At 38.8% G+C, this 16,572-nt stretch overlaps 1 protein-coding gene across 2 annotated transcripts in view; it reads right to left on the bottom strand.

Moving 5' to 3' along the window:
• The window catches only part of CCDC148 (coiled-coil domain containing 148), a 255,078-nt gene that overhangs the window by 125,812 nt on the left and 112,694 nt on the right, over window positions 1-16,572 (bottom strand). For both annotated transcript variants that reach the window (XM_047871442.1, XM_047871443.1), the window contains one exon: window positions 14,231-14,437. In XM_047871442.1, the coding sequence (XP_047727398.1) occupies window positions 14,231-14,437 (207 nt within the window). The remainder of the gene's footprint in view (window positions 1-14,230; window positions 14,438-16,572) is intronic.

Here is a 16,572-nt window from a genome sequence, read left to right as displayed (position 1 = left end):
GGTAAGAGGGCAAACTATAAAAAGCAGATAGATCTGCCCTCTGAGTTTCTAGTTGGAGAAAAGTATATATAGAAACCAGAATGAGCTCTGGAGTTACAAAAACCATGACAATTGTCTCAGAAAGACTTGGATGAGTTAATACCATAAACTGATTTTAAAATGCAAATTTTTTTTAACATTGAAAAACCATAAAAGCCAGGTGTGAGCAGCATGAAATGCAAGTAGATTATCAGAGAACCTTGTGTATACAAAGTGTGTATTAGAATCTTGTCTATACAAGATTCTTCCCGTAACATTTTTTTTAATTAAAGTCAATTTTATACAAATATAATTTATTCAAGGGTATATGAAATCAATACTGGGCTTTCTGAGTACCTATGATGGATTATAATTGGTGTCAGACACTAGTGACACAAAGATGAATAAAAAGCGTATCCTTGTCTTCATATGTTTAGAGTCCAGCAATAGACATGCAAACATTACATCAGATGAAATAAATGCAATATGTGAGATGAACACGGGGAGAAGAACAGTGTGGAATGGGGGACGGAAGAGCACATTTATCTATTGCATTACATATAAAAATCAGATCTCTAGGGGCGCCTGGGTGGCGCAGTCGGTTAAGCGTCCGACTTCAGCCAGGTCACGATCTCGCGGTCCGTGAGTTCGAGCCCCGCGTCAGGCTCTGGGCTGATGGCTCAGAGCCTGGAGCCTGTTTCCGATTCTGTGTCTCCCTCTCTCTCTGCCCCTCCCCCGTTCATGCTCTGTCTCTCTCTGTCCCAAAAATAAATAAACGTTGAAAAAAAAATTAAAAAAAAAACAGATCTCTAGAGAAAGTTGCACTGTTAATATTACCATTGTATATGATACAAAAGGAACCAGCATACCTTATCCTTATCTACATATTAAAATGTGTCATATAAAAGTGCTAATAGTCAGCTATTTCTGACCTACAAAAACAGCAATTTGACATGATTTAACCTATGAGTTTTTTAAAACAAATTTTCATGTATTTATTCCACAAATATTTGGTTATCACGTAGCAAGTGCAAGTGGAAGAGGCATGGAGAGAAGAACAGATGGAACCAATGGGGACTGAGAGAAGCTAAAGACCATAGTTACCATTTAACCAAACCTATTTTTTTCTTGAGATCTTCCCTAAAATATACCATCGACTCAACCCTCCAAGAGAATGATACAGCTCCAAGGTCCCTGTGTCTGTCCTTACAGATAATAAGCTTTTATGAGAATGCCCGAAGCAGAAGTAGAGTCTTAGGGAGCCAGGTACCCCAAATCCCTTGCTGGAAACTCACAGTCATAGTCTGCTGATTATCCCTCGTATTTATTCTCCCCTTCTTATATAGTAATGACCTTTTAACTTTGGGCTGGACATCAACCACCTCAAACAGCCCATATTGTTCACCTTGCAGTCATGTCTGACAGTTGTGAAAAAGTGCTGGTTTATGAGACACTAAGTGGAACCAGAGTGTGCAATTTCTGAAAAGTAAATTTCAAGGGAAGTGATGTGGCCTTCTCCTCTTCCTGCTGATTAGGGAAGTCCCTCCTTCTCCAGCTTCTATGGTTTTCTTTTTGCAAGGAGATCATATAATTGAAATCACATAGTATGGAACCTTTTGTGTGTGGCATTTTCCACTTAGCGTAATACCTTTGAGATTTGTCCATTTTTTGTGTGTATCAATAGTTCGTTACTTTTACTGCTAAGTAATAATCCATCATATGGAAGTACCACAGTTTGTTTATCCTTTCCCCAGTTGAGGGCATTAGGGTCTTGGAGTTGCTTCCAGTTTTAGCAATGAAAAATAGAGCTGCTGCATGTGTTTACTTATAGATTTTTGTGTGAACATAGGTTTTCATTTTACATAAATAAACATCTAGGAGTAGGATTGCTGGGGTATTGTGGTAAGTGTATGTTTAACAGCATATGTAACTGCAGAAATGTTTTACAAAGTGACTGTATCATTTTGCATCCCCACCAGCAATGTAAGCAAATTCAAGATGTTCCACATCTTTGTCAATATTTGGTATGGTCAGATTTTTATTTTAGACTTTTCAATAGGTTATATAGTGATATCCCATTGTGGTTTTAATTTGCATTTCTCTAGTGACTAAAGATATTGAGCATCTTTTCATGTCCTATTTGCCAAATATCTTTTTTTGTGAAGTGGCTTTCTTTTTTATTGAGTTGTTTACGTGTTATTAAGTTTTGAAAATTCTTCATTAACTCTGATTCAAGCCCTTCATCAGATATGTGATTTGCAAATATTTTCTCCTAGTGGGAGACCTGTCTTTATTGTCTTCACAATGAGTAGAAGTTCTTAATTTTGAGAAAGTCCAGTTTATCAACTTTTTCTTCTAGGGATAGTGCATTTGGTGTTGTGTTTAAGAAATCTTTTTCCAATCCAAAGTCATAAAGATTTTCTCCTTTATTGTCTTCCTGTGTTTTATAGTTTTCAGTTTTACATTTAAGTCCATTTTGAGTTAATTTTTGTATAGAGCACAAGGTATGTATCAAGGTTCATTTCTTTTTGCATCTGGGTATTTAATGGCTCCCACATCACTTGTTTATAAGACTACTCTTTCTCTGTTGAATTAACTTTGTGTCTTTGTTGAAAATCGCCTGAACACTGATGTGTGGGTCTATTTCTGGATTCTCTATCCTGTTAAATGAGACACGCTTAAATTTTTTTTAAAACAAATTTTTTTTTTAATAGGAATTAAAAAAGTATATTTTTATTTTTAATAGGAATTTAAAAAATACTGGCTTTCCAACCCCAAGTTGTGTTTTCTTCTCTTAAATTACCTAGTGCTCGTGGTTATCATTGCCTAAAGTTGTATTGCATAAACTCACTCTAAAATGCAAACAGACAATATATGTCATATCCAATATCCTCATTGTAAAACATCTTATGAGATGTTTTTCTGATTTGCCACTGAAAAAAAGGCATTCATTATAAAGAACATTAAAAAGTACAGCCTCTTTTAGACTTTACAAAATAGACCCCAATGCAGATAAATGCACTTTTTAAAACTAAGACATTTTAAGAATAGGGCTAGCTTGATTATTTTACTTGGAACTAATACATAGATTCATCAAGTCTCCAGGCCTTGTGGAATTTCAATTAGCTACTGCCAAGAGCCACAGATAGCATAATATAGCTGTATAGAGGAAATGCCATCTGCCTCTGTGAACAAAAATCACTCTAGTATTGATGCCTATGGTTCCTCAGAGCTCTCTTGATTATGCCAATATTATGCCCATGGTTAACCACAGAGAGCTTCTCTGTGAATGTCCCCAACTGCAGAGACTATAGGGATGCCAGTAATGTGAGGGATTCATAGATAACACTGATTATGCTGATGGTGCATGGCACAGTTGACCACACCAAGACATTGATAAACAAATGCCCTAAATTGGCAGAAACTACTGAATCCTTGCCAGATCCTGTGATAGACTAGTCATCTAAGTTTTTCCAGTGTCTTGGGTTTTTTTTTCCTTTTCTGATTAAGGAAGCATGTAATGTGAGCTTCATTAATGCCCAAGAAGAAATTTCTTTTATCTTTAATTACCAAGGGGAAAAAACCCGAGATAATGTCACATTTATAAATGGAAATGACTTACAACTATAAATATTGATAGACTGTTATCATGTGATGAAAGCATCCTTTCCCTTTGGCAGGTGGTCACTCAGCCCATGTGACTTATGGGTAAGCTTTCTGTGGTCACCTCCCCCTTTATGATGATCCTATACAAGGTACTGTGTGCCTATAGGATCACTTCCAGCTTGAACCAGGTAAGTGGTGGGTCCTTATTGATTCTGACACCTGCTCATCTTAACCTGCAGTCAGCAAGCAGGCAAGTTAGAACAGCATAGCAAAACCCAGACACATTCTGGGTCAGAGTTATTAGGTGCATACATCAGAATACACCCTAGTTAGTTTAAGAAGAAAAATATTAATGGCAGGATTGTGGAAAGTTCATGAAGTCTTTGGAAGGGTCAGAGAAGCAAGTTCTAGACTAAGCTTCCAGGAATAACATCCAGAACCACATATCACAGTTGGTGAGGTCACACTGATTCTGGCACAATTGGGAAGTTGCTGCCATCACCACTGACCTCAGGACATGCTACCTTTGCTCTTGATCACACCAACAAAATGGATCTCCACGCCATATCTGTCCCTTCACATACCTTGTTTCCCTTTACCTTTTGTTTCAGGACTGTGATTATCATGTGCCTCGATATTATTTCCTTTGTATTTATCCATCTTGGGGTTTGTTAAGCTTCTTGAAAAAATACATTGATGTTGCTCATCCAGTTTGGTAAGTTCTTGGATGTTATTTCTTGAATATTGCCTCTGTCTCATTTTCTCTCTCCTCTTTTTGGGACTTTAATTACATGTATATAAAAACTTTTACTATGTTCCATATTTCTCTTATGCTCTCTATTCTGCTTTTCATTTTATTATTTTCTCTTTATATGCTTCAGTTTGAATATTTTCTGTTGATCTGTCTTCAAGTTCATTAATTCTTCTGCTATGTCTAATCTGATCTTAAAGCTTATCCACTGAGTTCTTAATTTTAGGTATTATATTTTGCTTTCTAGAGTGTATTTTTTTTTCCTTTTAATTCTGAGTCTGTTTTATTCCTTGATTATCTATCAGTTGCTTTTCCTGTTTGAATGTTTGATCATTTTTATTGTGGGCTGGACATTGTAATAGATCTTGTAATAGATCTATCCTATGGTCTCTAGATTATATTACTTTTCTCTAAATAGTGTTTTGTCTTTAGTCTGGAAGGCAGTTAAATTGCAGGGAATCTCCTGAATCTTGTTGATGCTTTATTTTTACTTTTCTTAAGCCAGGTATGTTTCAGTTTTATCTATAATCTTATAGTATAGCCCATACTTCTAAAACATTGTCTCTCTAGAGGTACAATTGAATGTCTAGAGTGTTCACCAAGATGTCTCTACTTTGGCTGGGGTAGAATTCAAACACCTGCCCCTCCCCAAAACTGTATGACCTTTGAAATCTCTATTCAGTTCTCAGCTTTGAGTAGTTGTTCTCTCTTAGCCTTTTGGTGTCTCACTTTGTGCATTCAGAGCTTATAGGTTGGCTAAGGACCCATGAGGTATTTTTATATGCATTTTGAGGACTCTTTATCTTCCATTCCTTTATCTCTAGTACCCTATACTTCAAGATATCCCTTCGTAGCCTAAACTCCAATATCTGCTTCCTTCACTTGTCAAGACTATAATTTTCAGGGCACCTGGGTGGCTCAGTCAGCGGAGTGTCTGACTCGTGATTTCGGCTCAGGTCATTATTTCACAGTTCATGAAATTGAGCCCTGTGTCGAGCTCTGTGCTGACAGTGTGGAGCCTGCTTGGGATTCTCTCTCTCTCTGCCCCTCTCCCACTTGTGTTCTCTCTCTCTCAAAAAAAAATAAATAAATGTTAAAAAAAAGACTATAATTTTCTACGTGGGTTATATTTCCCTCCACCTTATATTGAAAAAAAACTGGTATAAAGAAATCTAGAGTGAATATAGGGTTCACCTTCAAAGTTTCTCTTATTTCAAGAATTTTATCTATGCACTTTTTGTCCAATTCCTGAAAATGGTTTTTTTAAAAATATTTTGCTCAATTTTTATAGTTGTTTACCATATCAACTATTCATTATCACTGAAATAGGAACTGAAAAAACCCTCTACTTTACATTAGGTACCATTCATCATCTGATTTCTGAAACTCAAGTCTAAGTCTGTTCTCCATCAGCAAAGAAGCCTGAAATCTGTGGAGAAGGAAGATTGTAGAAGGGGTTGATGCTATGAGAAACTATCAAAATGTGAAAAGGGTGCCAAATTATATTTACTCAAAAAAGTATTTTCTATCCCATTACTATCTGATTCCCTAATTACTGTGTCTTCTTGATCAGGTCAGACAATCAGCTAGAGATGCAGCAAGGAGCACAAAAGTAAGATGAATTGGAGAAGAGTGGAGAAGTGCATGGTAACTTTGTTTATACCTAAAATGTATCTTTTATGTTTTACTTTTAAAACCGCATTTCAGATTTCAGCATATTCCATATTGACAATTATGACTTATACTTCACCCCTTAATGACTTTGCACATCCACATGTTTCTACAGCTAGCTTTCTCATAAATAAGGTAGAAAGAAGGTAGTGGAAATAGTACTATATCAGGAAGTATTGAGAAGGTGGGGGTAATTCCTAAGGCTTATTATATACTTTGCTTTAGCAACAGTTGCTGAATACCTACAATATTCCAAGCACCAAGCACAGGGTGTGGTGGGTTGGGATGGGACATGAAGGAATAAGGAAGTTGGAGTGAGTATATGTTATACCAAGATGAATAAGATGGGGTTGCAGTTGTGTAGTAGACATAGATTTTCCAGTGTGCCATAACCACTATTAAGTCAGGGTTATATATAAGGGGTTAGGGAGAACCAAGAGTGGATTGAATCTGGCCAGGGACTCAAGAAAGTCTTCCTGTAGCAGACATTTAAGATGAATCTTGAAGAAGAGTGAGACTTAGCCAGACAAAGAAAGGTAAGAGAGGCATTTCAGGCAAAATCAATAATATCAGGGACCTAGAAAACCATGCCAGGAAGTGTGGCCATTGTTATAAGCAAAGGGTGCCACCAAGGAATTGTCCTGAAGGGAAGGTAGCTCAAACTGCATTTTAGATAGAGCATTCTGCATGCAGCTTAGGGGGAAAAATTCAGAAGGGCAGGATGTGAAGCATAGCCATTAGAGCACTACTGCAATAGTCCAGGAACTGGCCTTTCTAGTGACAGAAAGAAAGATGTGGAGAGTTAAGGTGTAAAATTTCCAAAGGTGGTAAATAGCTATGGGGGTGCATGAGGGAGAAGAGGAAGCTAAGTTTTAAGAAAAAAAAGTGCAAATTTACTGGAGGGAAACAAAAATACCTATTTTAGACACTGACTCTGATGCATCTGTAGACTTTGAAGTTGATGTAATTGGTAGGCAGCTGGATAAATGAGATTCAAGAGAGAGCTGCTCAGAGATGGTGGAGGTGGGGAGGAGATTGAAGAATAATTAGCATATAAAGGTAGGTAAAAACCTGAGAGGGATTAGGAACCAGTGAAGTAATGAGAGAAGAATAAAGAGTAAGGATAGAAACCTGAGGATAGCAGGGTTTTAGGATTGTGCAGACAATGACAAAGGCACACACAGACTAAGTATTCCTCAAAGATATGGGAAACAATAATATTTTAGAAGCTGAAATAATATTTTAGAACAAAGGGTGCGTGGTCAACAGTGAGAAATGAAGCAGAGGTCTACTAAGATAAGGATGCTAGAGCACTGACAAGATGAGGTAATTGGGAGGTCACTGGTGACCTTGGGGAGAGGAGAGGATCTTGACAGAGTAGGGCAGTCAGAAGTCCTGAGAAAATATAGATTATTCTTTCAAGTGCTTGATTTCAAAGAAAAGGTTAGAAATTAGGAGGTGCCCAGGAGCTGGAGGATGATTTAGAATCAAGAGAAGGTTTGATTTGAATAAGAAAGACTTAACCATATTTATGGGCTGGGAGAAACACCCACATAATAAGAAAGAAAATAATCAAAGGAGATAATCAGTAGAATCAAGTTTCTAAAGTGTTTAGATGGGTCAGAGTCCCAAACACTGGCAGAAGGACTGGATATGAACATGTAGAAAGCATCACATCCTGCATCAGGAGGAAAGTGGGGGATTAGCAGAAGACATAAAGACATAGGGTAGGGGGCAGAAATTAGGGATCTATCTCATAACTCCATGACTTCATTTTTTTTGATAAAGTAGGAGGTAAGTTGCCTCCTCGGGGCATGAAGGGGAGGGTGTATGGTACTAGGTAAGGTTACTGAAAGGATTAGTGACCTTTTGAAATAGTCATAAGAGGAACGGGGAGAATTGGCAAACTAAGGACAGGACTAAGGTCTCTCATGTGGCATTCAGAGTCCAGGTGAAGGTGACTTTTCCTTAGTAGCACTTGGCCACCCAGCATGGATGCAGAGAAAGTCAACTGTAAAGCAGATCTGGGAATACGGTTTCCCAGCCATGGCGTAGACAAGCATGCCAAAAATCAAGCGCACAGCTAACAGAGTGGTCTAGGCTGGATGGTGAGGAGGGGCTGGTGGTCTGAGAGAATTTAGGGGATCAAAGAGTGGGTTTGGTGGTAGCAGGAGAATGAAAACTCTTCTTCCCTGTTTTCCTCTCACCGCTCCGGTGAGAGGCCTGCACTCACTACCATATCCATTACTGATAGAAAGCCAAAATAAAACAGAGAAGGAGGGAAAGAGAGAGAGAAAACTCATTATTGCAAAATTCCTTTAATGCTTTTCTTTAAAGGCACAAGTCATCTAAATCATCCCCCAAAAGGCTTTTTAAATTCCAAGACTAAGAACAAAATTATAGTTAAACATTTAATTAATGTTTATTATAGCTAGCATGTTAGTTTTAGAAAGGTCAAATATATGATACAATGAAGTAATATTTTTCAGATTCTGTAGGTCTATTTTATAGTGCACTGGGGCTCACAGTATAATAAATATCTTCTATTATTTTGTAAGATTCTTGTATGCAAAGCTATGTAGGGCCAAGATAATTTTGAATTTCAAGTCAAATGAGCTGGCATGAACCTTAGGCAAGTCACTTTATCTTTCAGGACTTTAGGTTTTAGACTTGTAAAATGAAGGATGGGGTAAATTTCAAGTTTCCTTCCAGGTAAAAACAAAATGAGTATAATTTAATATTTTAAATTACTATAGAATTGATAGGATTACTCCTTTTCTGTTATGATACACTTGTGTTCACAGCTATAATTTATTAAGCCTCAGTCCTCGATCAGGAATACAAACTCAAATGATAACACCATCTCTATGGGAAATAGAATCCATTTTGTATCACAGTTTACATTATGTCCCACCATCCTCTGCTCACATTTACTTTTCGGAAACTTCGTTTCCAAAGGTTCAGAGATATTTGTTCACCATCTTGTGACCATGGGTGTCTGAGGAGGCACCATATTATATTGCTTCCAAAAACCAAGCCCCTGATTTCACTGGGTAGGTACTCTGTTGCAGCAAACCCTGCACATCTCAGGTTTGTCACTGGAGGTAACATGACAAAATGACTATAAAGCATCTATTAGAATGCCTGAAATGTAGGGAACACTCCACAGTGTATACACAATACACTGAACAGCATTACATGTGGGAAATAATCAAAACACAGCATTATTTTTGTCCCCCATTTAGAGATTTCTCCTGCCACGAGATGAAAACTAAGCAGAACCCGTAACTCACCCATGTTACAAAGGGGCCCACAGTCATAAGTCACAAAATACAGTCTTGACTCAAAATTAAATGGTCTGGTTCCGAGAGATTCATCAACTCTTCCCTCTTTATTCAGATGATGACATCTCCTTTCATTCCCTAGATGCTTAGACAGTCAGAGTGCACGGGCAGGAGGGAAAAGGGGACAAGATGTACAGAAGAGGACAGCAGAGTTCTCATGAGATTGGTGACCGATGCCGTCCCAAGTAAACCTGGCAGGTGGTTAATGCTGACTCTTGCCCTCCTACCAGTTTTGTTCTCTTGATTGATAGCTGGGCTGTTTCTGGAAAAATTTCCCTAATGTGGGTCATGTACATTGTCTAACTACTTCTCTTCCACCTATCAGGTTCCCATTTATTGCTATTCCACCCCACTTTTTTGGGGGGAATCCCCTCTCCTTTGGCAGGAGCCCTGTTGGGCAGAAAAATCTCAAGCAGGATGCCTTTGAAAATGACCCTGTGCCATTAGCCAATGATTTCTTAAATAGAGCACATGAAAAATTGATAAATAGTATTTCATGAGGACGTTCAGCTTCCATTTAGAATGTAAGAAGCTGGAAAGATTGTTGCCTCCCACTTTAAGCACAAGAAAAACCTGAATAGCCTACATCAGAACTTCTCTTGAACCCATCAGAGAGCTGAGGTCAGAGGGCAAATAAACCTGAAATTTACAGAAAGGCAGATGTCTCCAAGAGAGAAGCAATTGTGGAAACTGGCTTACTTGAGACAGAGCACCTGGGAAAGACACAGCCACTGTAGAAGTGGGTAAGAAGATCTCAGCTAATGGGTTAATAGTTAAATTTTTACAATTTGCTGCTGTCATAGACGTGAGAGTATAGAACTCGTGAAAGTTATAGACATAAGGGGAATTAACACCCTCTCACAGGCTTTTTCTCCACAAACTTCACAGAAAGCTCCTAAGAAAGGTCAGAGTCAGGGGAGGTGTGCAGAGGAAGCCTCTTATGTTAGCACAGGTCTAAGAGATATGAACAAAACCCCTATAGAACAAAAACCGCTGGGGTGCCTGAGTTGTTCAGTCGGTTGACACTCAGGTCATGACTGTTTGAGCCCTGCTTCTGGCTCTCTGCTGTCTGTCTGTCTGTCTGTCTGTCTCTCTCTCTCTCACACACACACACACACACACACACACACACACACACACAACTCTTTCTCTCTCATAAACATAAAAATAAACCTTAAAAAAAAAGCCCCTGAGGGGGGGTGGTAAGGGATGTAGACCCATTATAGCTGGGGAAAAAACAAAAAACAAAACAAAAGAAACCCACCTCTCCTGGGTGGGAGCGGGCAGGAAGATCTCTCCCACACAAGAACCACCATGACCCAAGGCAGAGTTTGTCTGCCATGGGGTGGAGGGCAGGATCACCAAGCAGGTTCTAGTCCCAAGACCAAGAGACAAAAATCTTGCCTGAGACTGAAGCTGAACCGAGAAAGCAGAATGCCTCTCCCCTACCAGGCCAGGAAGTGTCTAGTAAGAATCTACTGCAGGGGAAGAACAACAGTGGCAAGTGTCTCCCAGGCACAGGCTCACAGGGGAAGCTTAAAGCCCACGCCCACCTTAAGCAAAGTAACACAAATTGCCAAAAACTGAAAATAGGTCATAAATGGATAAACTGTGCTTAAGCCCAGGCATGGAATACTACTCAGCAATAAAAAGGAGTTAATTATTAATACACATAACAACATGGCTAGATCATAAATGTATTATGCTAAGTGAAAAAAGCTAGACCCAAAAGTCCACATACTGTATGGTTATGTTCCTGTGACATTCTGAAACGGCCAAAAGTATAGGGATAGAGATCAGTAGTTGCCAAAGGCTGAAGGTGGGTGTGGGGTTGAGTACAAAGGGGCATGAAGGATTTCTGAAGGGTGATGAAGCAGTCTATACCTTGCTTGTGGTGGTAATTACATGTCACGCATTTGTCAAAACTCATGGAACTGTACTAACTATAAAAGGGTGATTTTAATGCATAAACTTATATCTCAGACATTTAAATTGAAAAAAAAGAATTTCATTAAAATTAAGAACTTTTTGTTTATCAAAGGACACCATTAAAAGAGTGAAAAGTCACAGAAAAAAAAAAGAACTTGCATGCAGAATGTATAAAGAACACAGATGAATAAGAAAAAACAGACAATCCAATAGAAAAACAGGCAAAAGTCTTGAGTGGGCATCTCACAGCAGCAGATATCAAATGGTCAATATGCAAATGGAAAGTTGCTCATAATCTATTCTGAATGTAGATGAAAAGCACATAGAGGTACCACTACACATACACAAGATTAGCTACAAGTAAAGATTGGCACTCCCAGTGTTGGTGAGGATGTGGAGCAATTGAAACTGGTTGAAAATGGGTATAACCACTTTGGAAAACTATTTGGCTATATTTTCTAAAGCCAAACACACCTGATCCAGCAGTCCTACTCCCAGGCATTTATCCAATAGAAAGGAGTGTATATGTCTACCCTAAGACATGTTCAAGGGTGTTCACACAGCACTGTTATCATGAGAGCAAAAGCCTGGAGATAACACAAATTTCCATTAACAGGATAACATATAAATAAATTGTGGGACATATCTACAATGAAATACTACCCAGCTATAAAGAAAAACAAAAAATTCCAACATGCAACAAGAATGAAACTCAACAGATATGATGAATGAAAGAAGTACAAAAGAGTATATACTGTGTGCTTTGAGTTGTATGAAATTCATGAATAAGCAAAACTAATTTATGGTGATAAATTCAGAATAGGGGTTATGGGTATGGGTAATATATACTGAAAAGAGGCATGAGGGAACCCGAGCTGCAGAAAACATTATATATTTTGATTTCAGTGGTTTTTACATGGGTAATATATATTTGTAAAATTTCATTCAATTGCACACTTATGTTTCTGTGCTTTACTGCATGCATGTTTACCTCAGTGCTATACAATAAAAAGAAAATATCCCCCACAGAGTAGCTGAAAGGCTAATGACAATGTGTGCAAATTTAATACAAAAAGACTATGAGTATATAAAAACTTGTCCCAGTCCCTGACCCCTGTGTGTTTCTTATCAGCCACGGATGGAGAAGAAACGAGCATTAGATCTGTAGCCCATGGTAGATTAGACTTGATGCAGCTTCTATTCCTTCTAGGTCCCAAGTTTACACAATGCCCCAAATAATATCTTTTTGTTTACAAAAAATGCAGAGCAGGCATTTTTCCTCTAATTTTTTTTTTTTTTTTTTTTTGGTTTTGTTTGTTTCACAGAGAGACCATGAGTCAGGGAGGGGCCAAAAGAGAAGAAGATAGAATTTTAAGCAGGCTCCATGCTCACCATGGAGCTCAATGCTAGGCTCAATCCACAACCCTGGGATCATGACCTGAGTGGAAATCAAGAGTCAGCCACTCAACCAACTGAGCCACCTAGGTGCCCCTCCTCTAATGTTTTAAAAGGGACATTTGTTTTTATAGCTATTTTTATATTTCATAGCTATTTTACAGCTATTAATTGCTATAGTGTAACACCTACCAGGTTACCTTTTTTCTACCAATAGAATCAAACTTGTTGCTCTATCGTTCCCCTACCACATCGTTTTTCAGTAAATAAAGATTTGTGTACTTTACTGTGTGTATGCTGTACCTCAATACAATTTGTTTTTTTTTTTCTTTTTTAAAATTTTTTTTTAACGTTTATTTATTTTTGAGACAGAGAGAGACAGAGCATGAACAGGGGAGGGTCAGAGACAGAGGGAGACACAGAATCTGAAACAGGCTCCAAGCTCTGAGCTGTCAGCACAGAGCCCGATGCGGGACTCGAACTCACAGACCGCGAGATCATGACCTGAGCCGAAGTCGGCTGCTTAACCGACTGAGCCACCCAGGCACCCCAATACAATTTGTTTTTAATGGTCCTGCCAACAACACTCCACATGGGGCCTCCAGGACTTGTGCACTATGGGGAATGCAGTTATTCCCAACACAGAAGCCATCCTTGTTTTCAATTCTGCCACGGAGGCAGCTCCTCTATTTCCCTGTAAGCATCAGACACCAATCTTTAAGCTCCAGCTGCAGGAGATGCCCCCTAAACTCTCCAAGCCACCCTAGAGGCCCCTCGCTGGGTGTGAGGAAGAAGAGCACCCCATCCGTTCCCTCTTTCACTTTGTTGAAGGCTCTTACACAGCCTATCGAGATCTCCTCAACATATCTCTTCACAAATCCTCTCTTTTTTTTTTTTTTCATAATTTTACCTTTTTTACATCTTTAGTGTGAATGAGAGGTCCCAGGGTGTTTGAGCCAGAATCAGACTTGACTTTATGGTTACATTCTACGTTTCATCCAGCACCTGTCTCTGGTGTGCAGCATTTGTGGTTCGTGTTGGATATCTCTCAATCCAAACGTAAACATGAACCTCTTGGTTCTTGGTAACTTCCGCTTGAACCATATGAAATTATTGATTGTTGATGACTGTTGATCTAAAAGAATCACGATTTCATATGGTTCAAACTAACAATTTTTAGATTTTTTAAATGTTTGTTTATTTTTGAGAGAGAGAGAGACAGAGCACAAGTGGGGAAGGGACAGAGAGAGAGGGGGACACAGAATCTGAGGCAGGCTTCAGGCTCCGAGCTGTCAGCACAGAGCCCAGTATGGGTCTCGAACCCACAGACTGCGAGATCATGACCTGAGCTGAAGTCAGATACTTAACCACCCAGGTGCCCCTCAAACTAACAATTTTATTGAAAATTAAATTTTTAGAGAAAATGAACTTTAGGTTCGGTTTGAACAAAAGGGAAAGTGGGTTCTTAAATGAATACCAGGGCAAATCCTGAAACACCTTTAGCAGAGCACCTCACCTTGGCTTTCAGATGAGCACACAGTTCCTGTTGCTTTCTCCTATCCTTTGCCAATGTGCCCTCCATGGCATGTGCTGCACAGGCCTCAGCAAGTGTCAGTACGGCCTTCTTCATAAAGTCTCTCCTGTTCTTATTCCAATTTGATATCAGGATCCTTCGCTGCTCCCTAGCAAAGCGATACTGATCACAATATTTCTCATGTTCCACCTGATAAGAGATGGTAAACACTTATTATGAAACTGAGCCTGTGCTTTATGTCATTGTTACAAAATGAATTATAACCAATGATTTTGAAAAATTGGGGACAAACATCTTAATATTAAATGTAGCAACCAGGACAAGGTACCAGTCCTGTAGTTCTGAGCTTATGGCTAACTGGTGACTAAGGACCAGCTTATAAGTCCTAGTTTCCTTGTATAAGATAGAGTCTGATGAGGCAGCCTTAACACAACTTCCACATCTATGTGGCAATGAACCTATGAACAGAAAGCATTGCTTCCCCTACATATAATTTCAAAAATACTCCATCTTAAATTTTTTTTAACATTTATTCATTTTTGAGAGACAGAGCATGAGTGGGGGAGGGGCAGGGAGACAGGGAGACAGAATCAGAAGCAGGTTCCAGGCTCTGAGCTGTCAGCACAGAGCCCGATGCAGGGCTCGAACTCATCAACCGTGAGATCATGACCTGAGCAGAAGTCAGACGCTGAACCGACTGAGCCACAGAGGCACCCCCAAAATACTCCATCTTTAAATCAGATTGGGTATCTTAACAATTACTTTAAGTTCATCAGTTAGATACATGCTAATAAGCATAAAGTTCTATGATAACCCTAAAAATTCAGTCTGCCCTTGATTACTGAATGTCCAGATGTTTGTATGTCTAAACTTGAAGGAATTCCAGCAATGATGTTAGCTCTTCCCATCCTACACTCCTGATGGACATGACATTCTCACATGGGTACTGGTAGTTCCTGTTGGCAATGCATCCCAACCATGAAAGACCTCAGAGCTCTGAGGGAAAGAATAAGAATGGAGATTGCCTGAGTGCCTGAGTAGTTTGAAAAATCTTTGTAGGTGATTCTGAAATGCTCCTTATATAAAGTTGTGTCTCCTAAAGTTGAGAGCCACACTGACCTACATAATTCTTTATCTTGCTAGTATAGACCACATCTCTGAATTTGGTACATTATTTAGCCCCTAAACAGCAGGAGAAAAGAATCTAGCAAGTAGGATAAGGTTGTCCTAAAATAATAATTTAGGTATGGTTAATCAGAGACATGATAAAACAAGCTATGGCTTCAATTAAACCAAATATCAGCTACCAAAATCTCTTCTGGAAACTTCTGAACTTTGTTCCTAAGAGCCAAAAATATACTTAAAATCTGTCAAACACGAAGAAAGGAAGCATATACCATGCAGAAATGCATACTAATGAGCCCAATATAAGAAGTGAGTATAAAAATCTTTATCATGTTAATAGCAGGTAAACATAAAAATTTACAAACTTAAAAATGACAGCTGGTCAGAGAAACAAATAGAATCAACAAGGAATAAAGAGAAAGATCTAATTTAATAAACTAAGGCCAAAAGAAACTGGAGTGAATTATTTATTGTATAACATGTTTTTCATAAAACAGGTATCTGCTATAAAGGTGAGAATTAAAACAAATAGTTGTTGGGTGGGGGGTGGGGGGTAGGAAAGGATAAGAAAGGATGGTCATACTAGCTGTGGCCTTTGCTCCAGTTTCTTCATCTGTAAAATAGGAATACAAATAGTACTTTTTCACCTAATGTTATGTGTCTTACAGCAGTTTAGATGACTGATATAAGGTAAATTTGATACACATGTTGGTCTTATTACTTGCTTAATTTAAAACAACTACAAAAATGCAAAGTATTTGATAATATTTTATAAGCATGGCCCATTTAGAAGTTAAGACTTTCACATATGTGTTTACATATATGTTTTAAGATGAGTTATTGTGAAGTTAATTGGTGACATGGTAACTTCTGTTTTCTTGTCTTTGTGGCCTTATTAACTAGAGAATGAAACAATAGTCTCCCAGGCCCTTCTCAGGGAAATTTCAGTCATGACTCTGAGTTCTAACTTGGGGCATGTGTTTCAGACCTGACTAGAGAGATCAAGCAGAATTGTCGAGGTGGAGATTATACACAGAAAAAAGGCTGAGATGCGCAGGCTTTGTGGACAGATGAGCAAGCACCCCATTTTCGGGCAAGACCCAGAGATTGCAGAACCTCTGAGGGTGGGCCAGTGACTGCACAGACCCCTAGAGGTCAAACACTAGCAAAGCAACCCAGGGAGCCACAATAAAGATCTC

The sequence above is a fragment of the Prionailurus viverrinus genome, chromosome C1 (genome assembly GCF_022837055.1).
Source record: "Prionailurus viverrinus isolate Anna chromosome C1, UM_Priviv_1.0, whole genome shotgun sequence".
Taxonomy (NCBI): Eukaryota; Metazoa; Chordata; class Mammalia; order Carnivora; family Felidae; genus Prionailurus; species Prionailurus viverrinus.
This window is presented reverse-complemented; position numbering and strand designations above follow the sequence as displayed.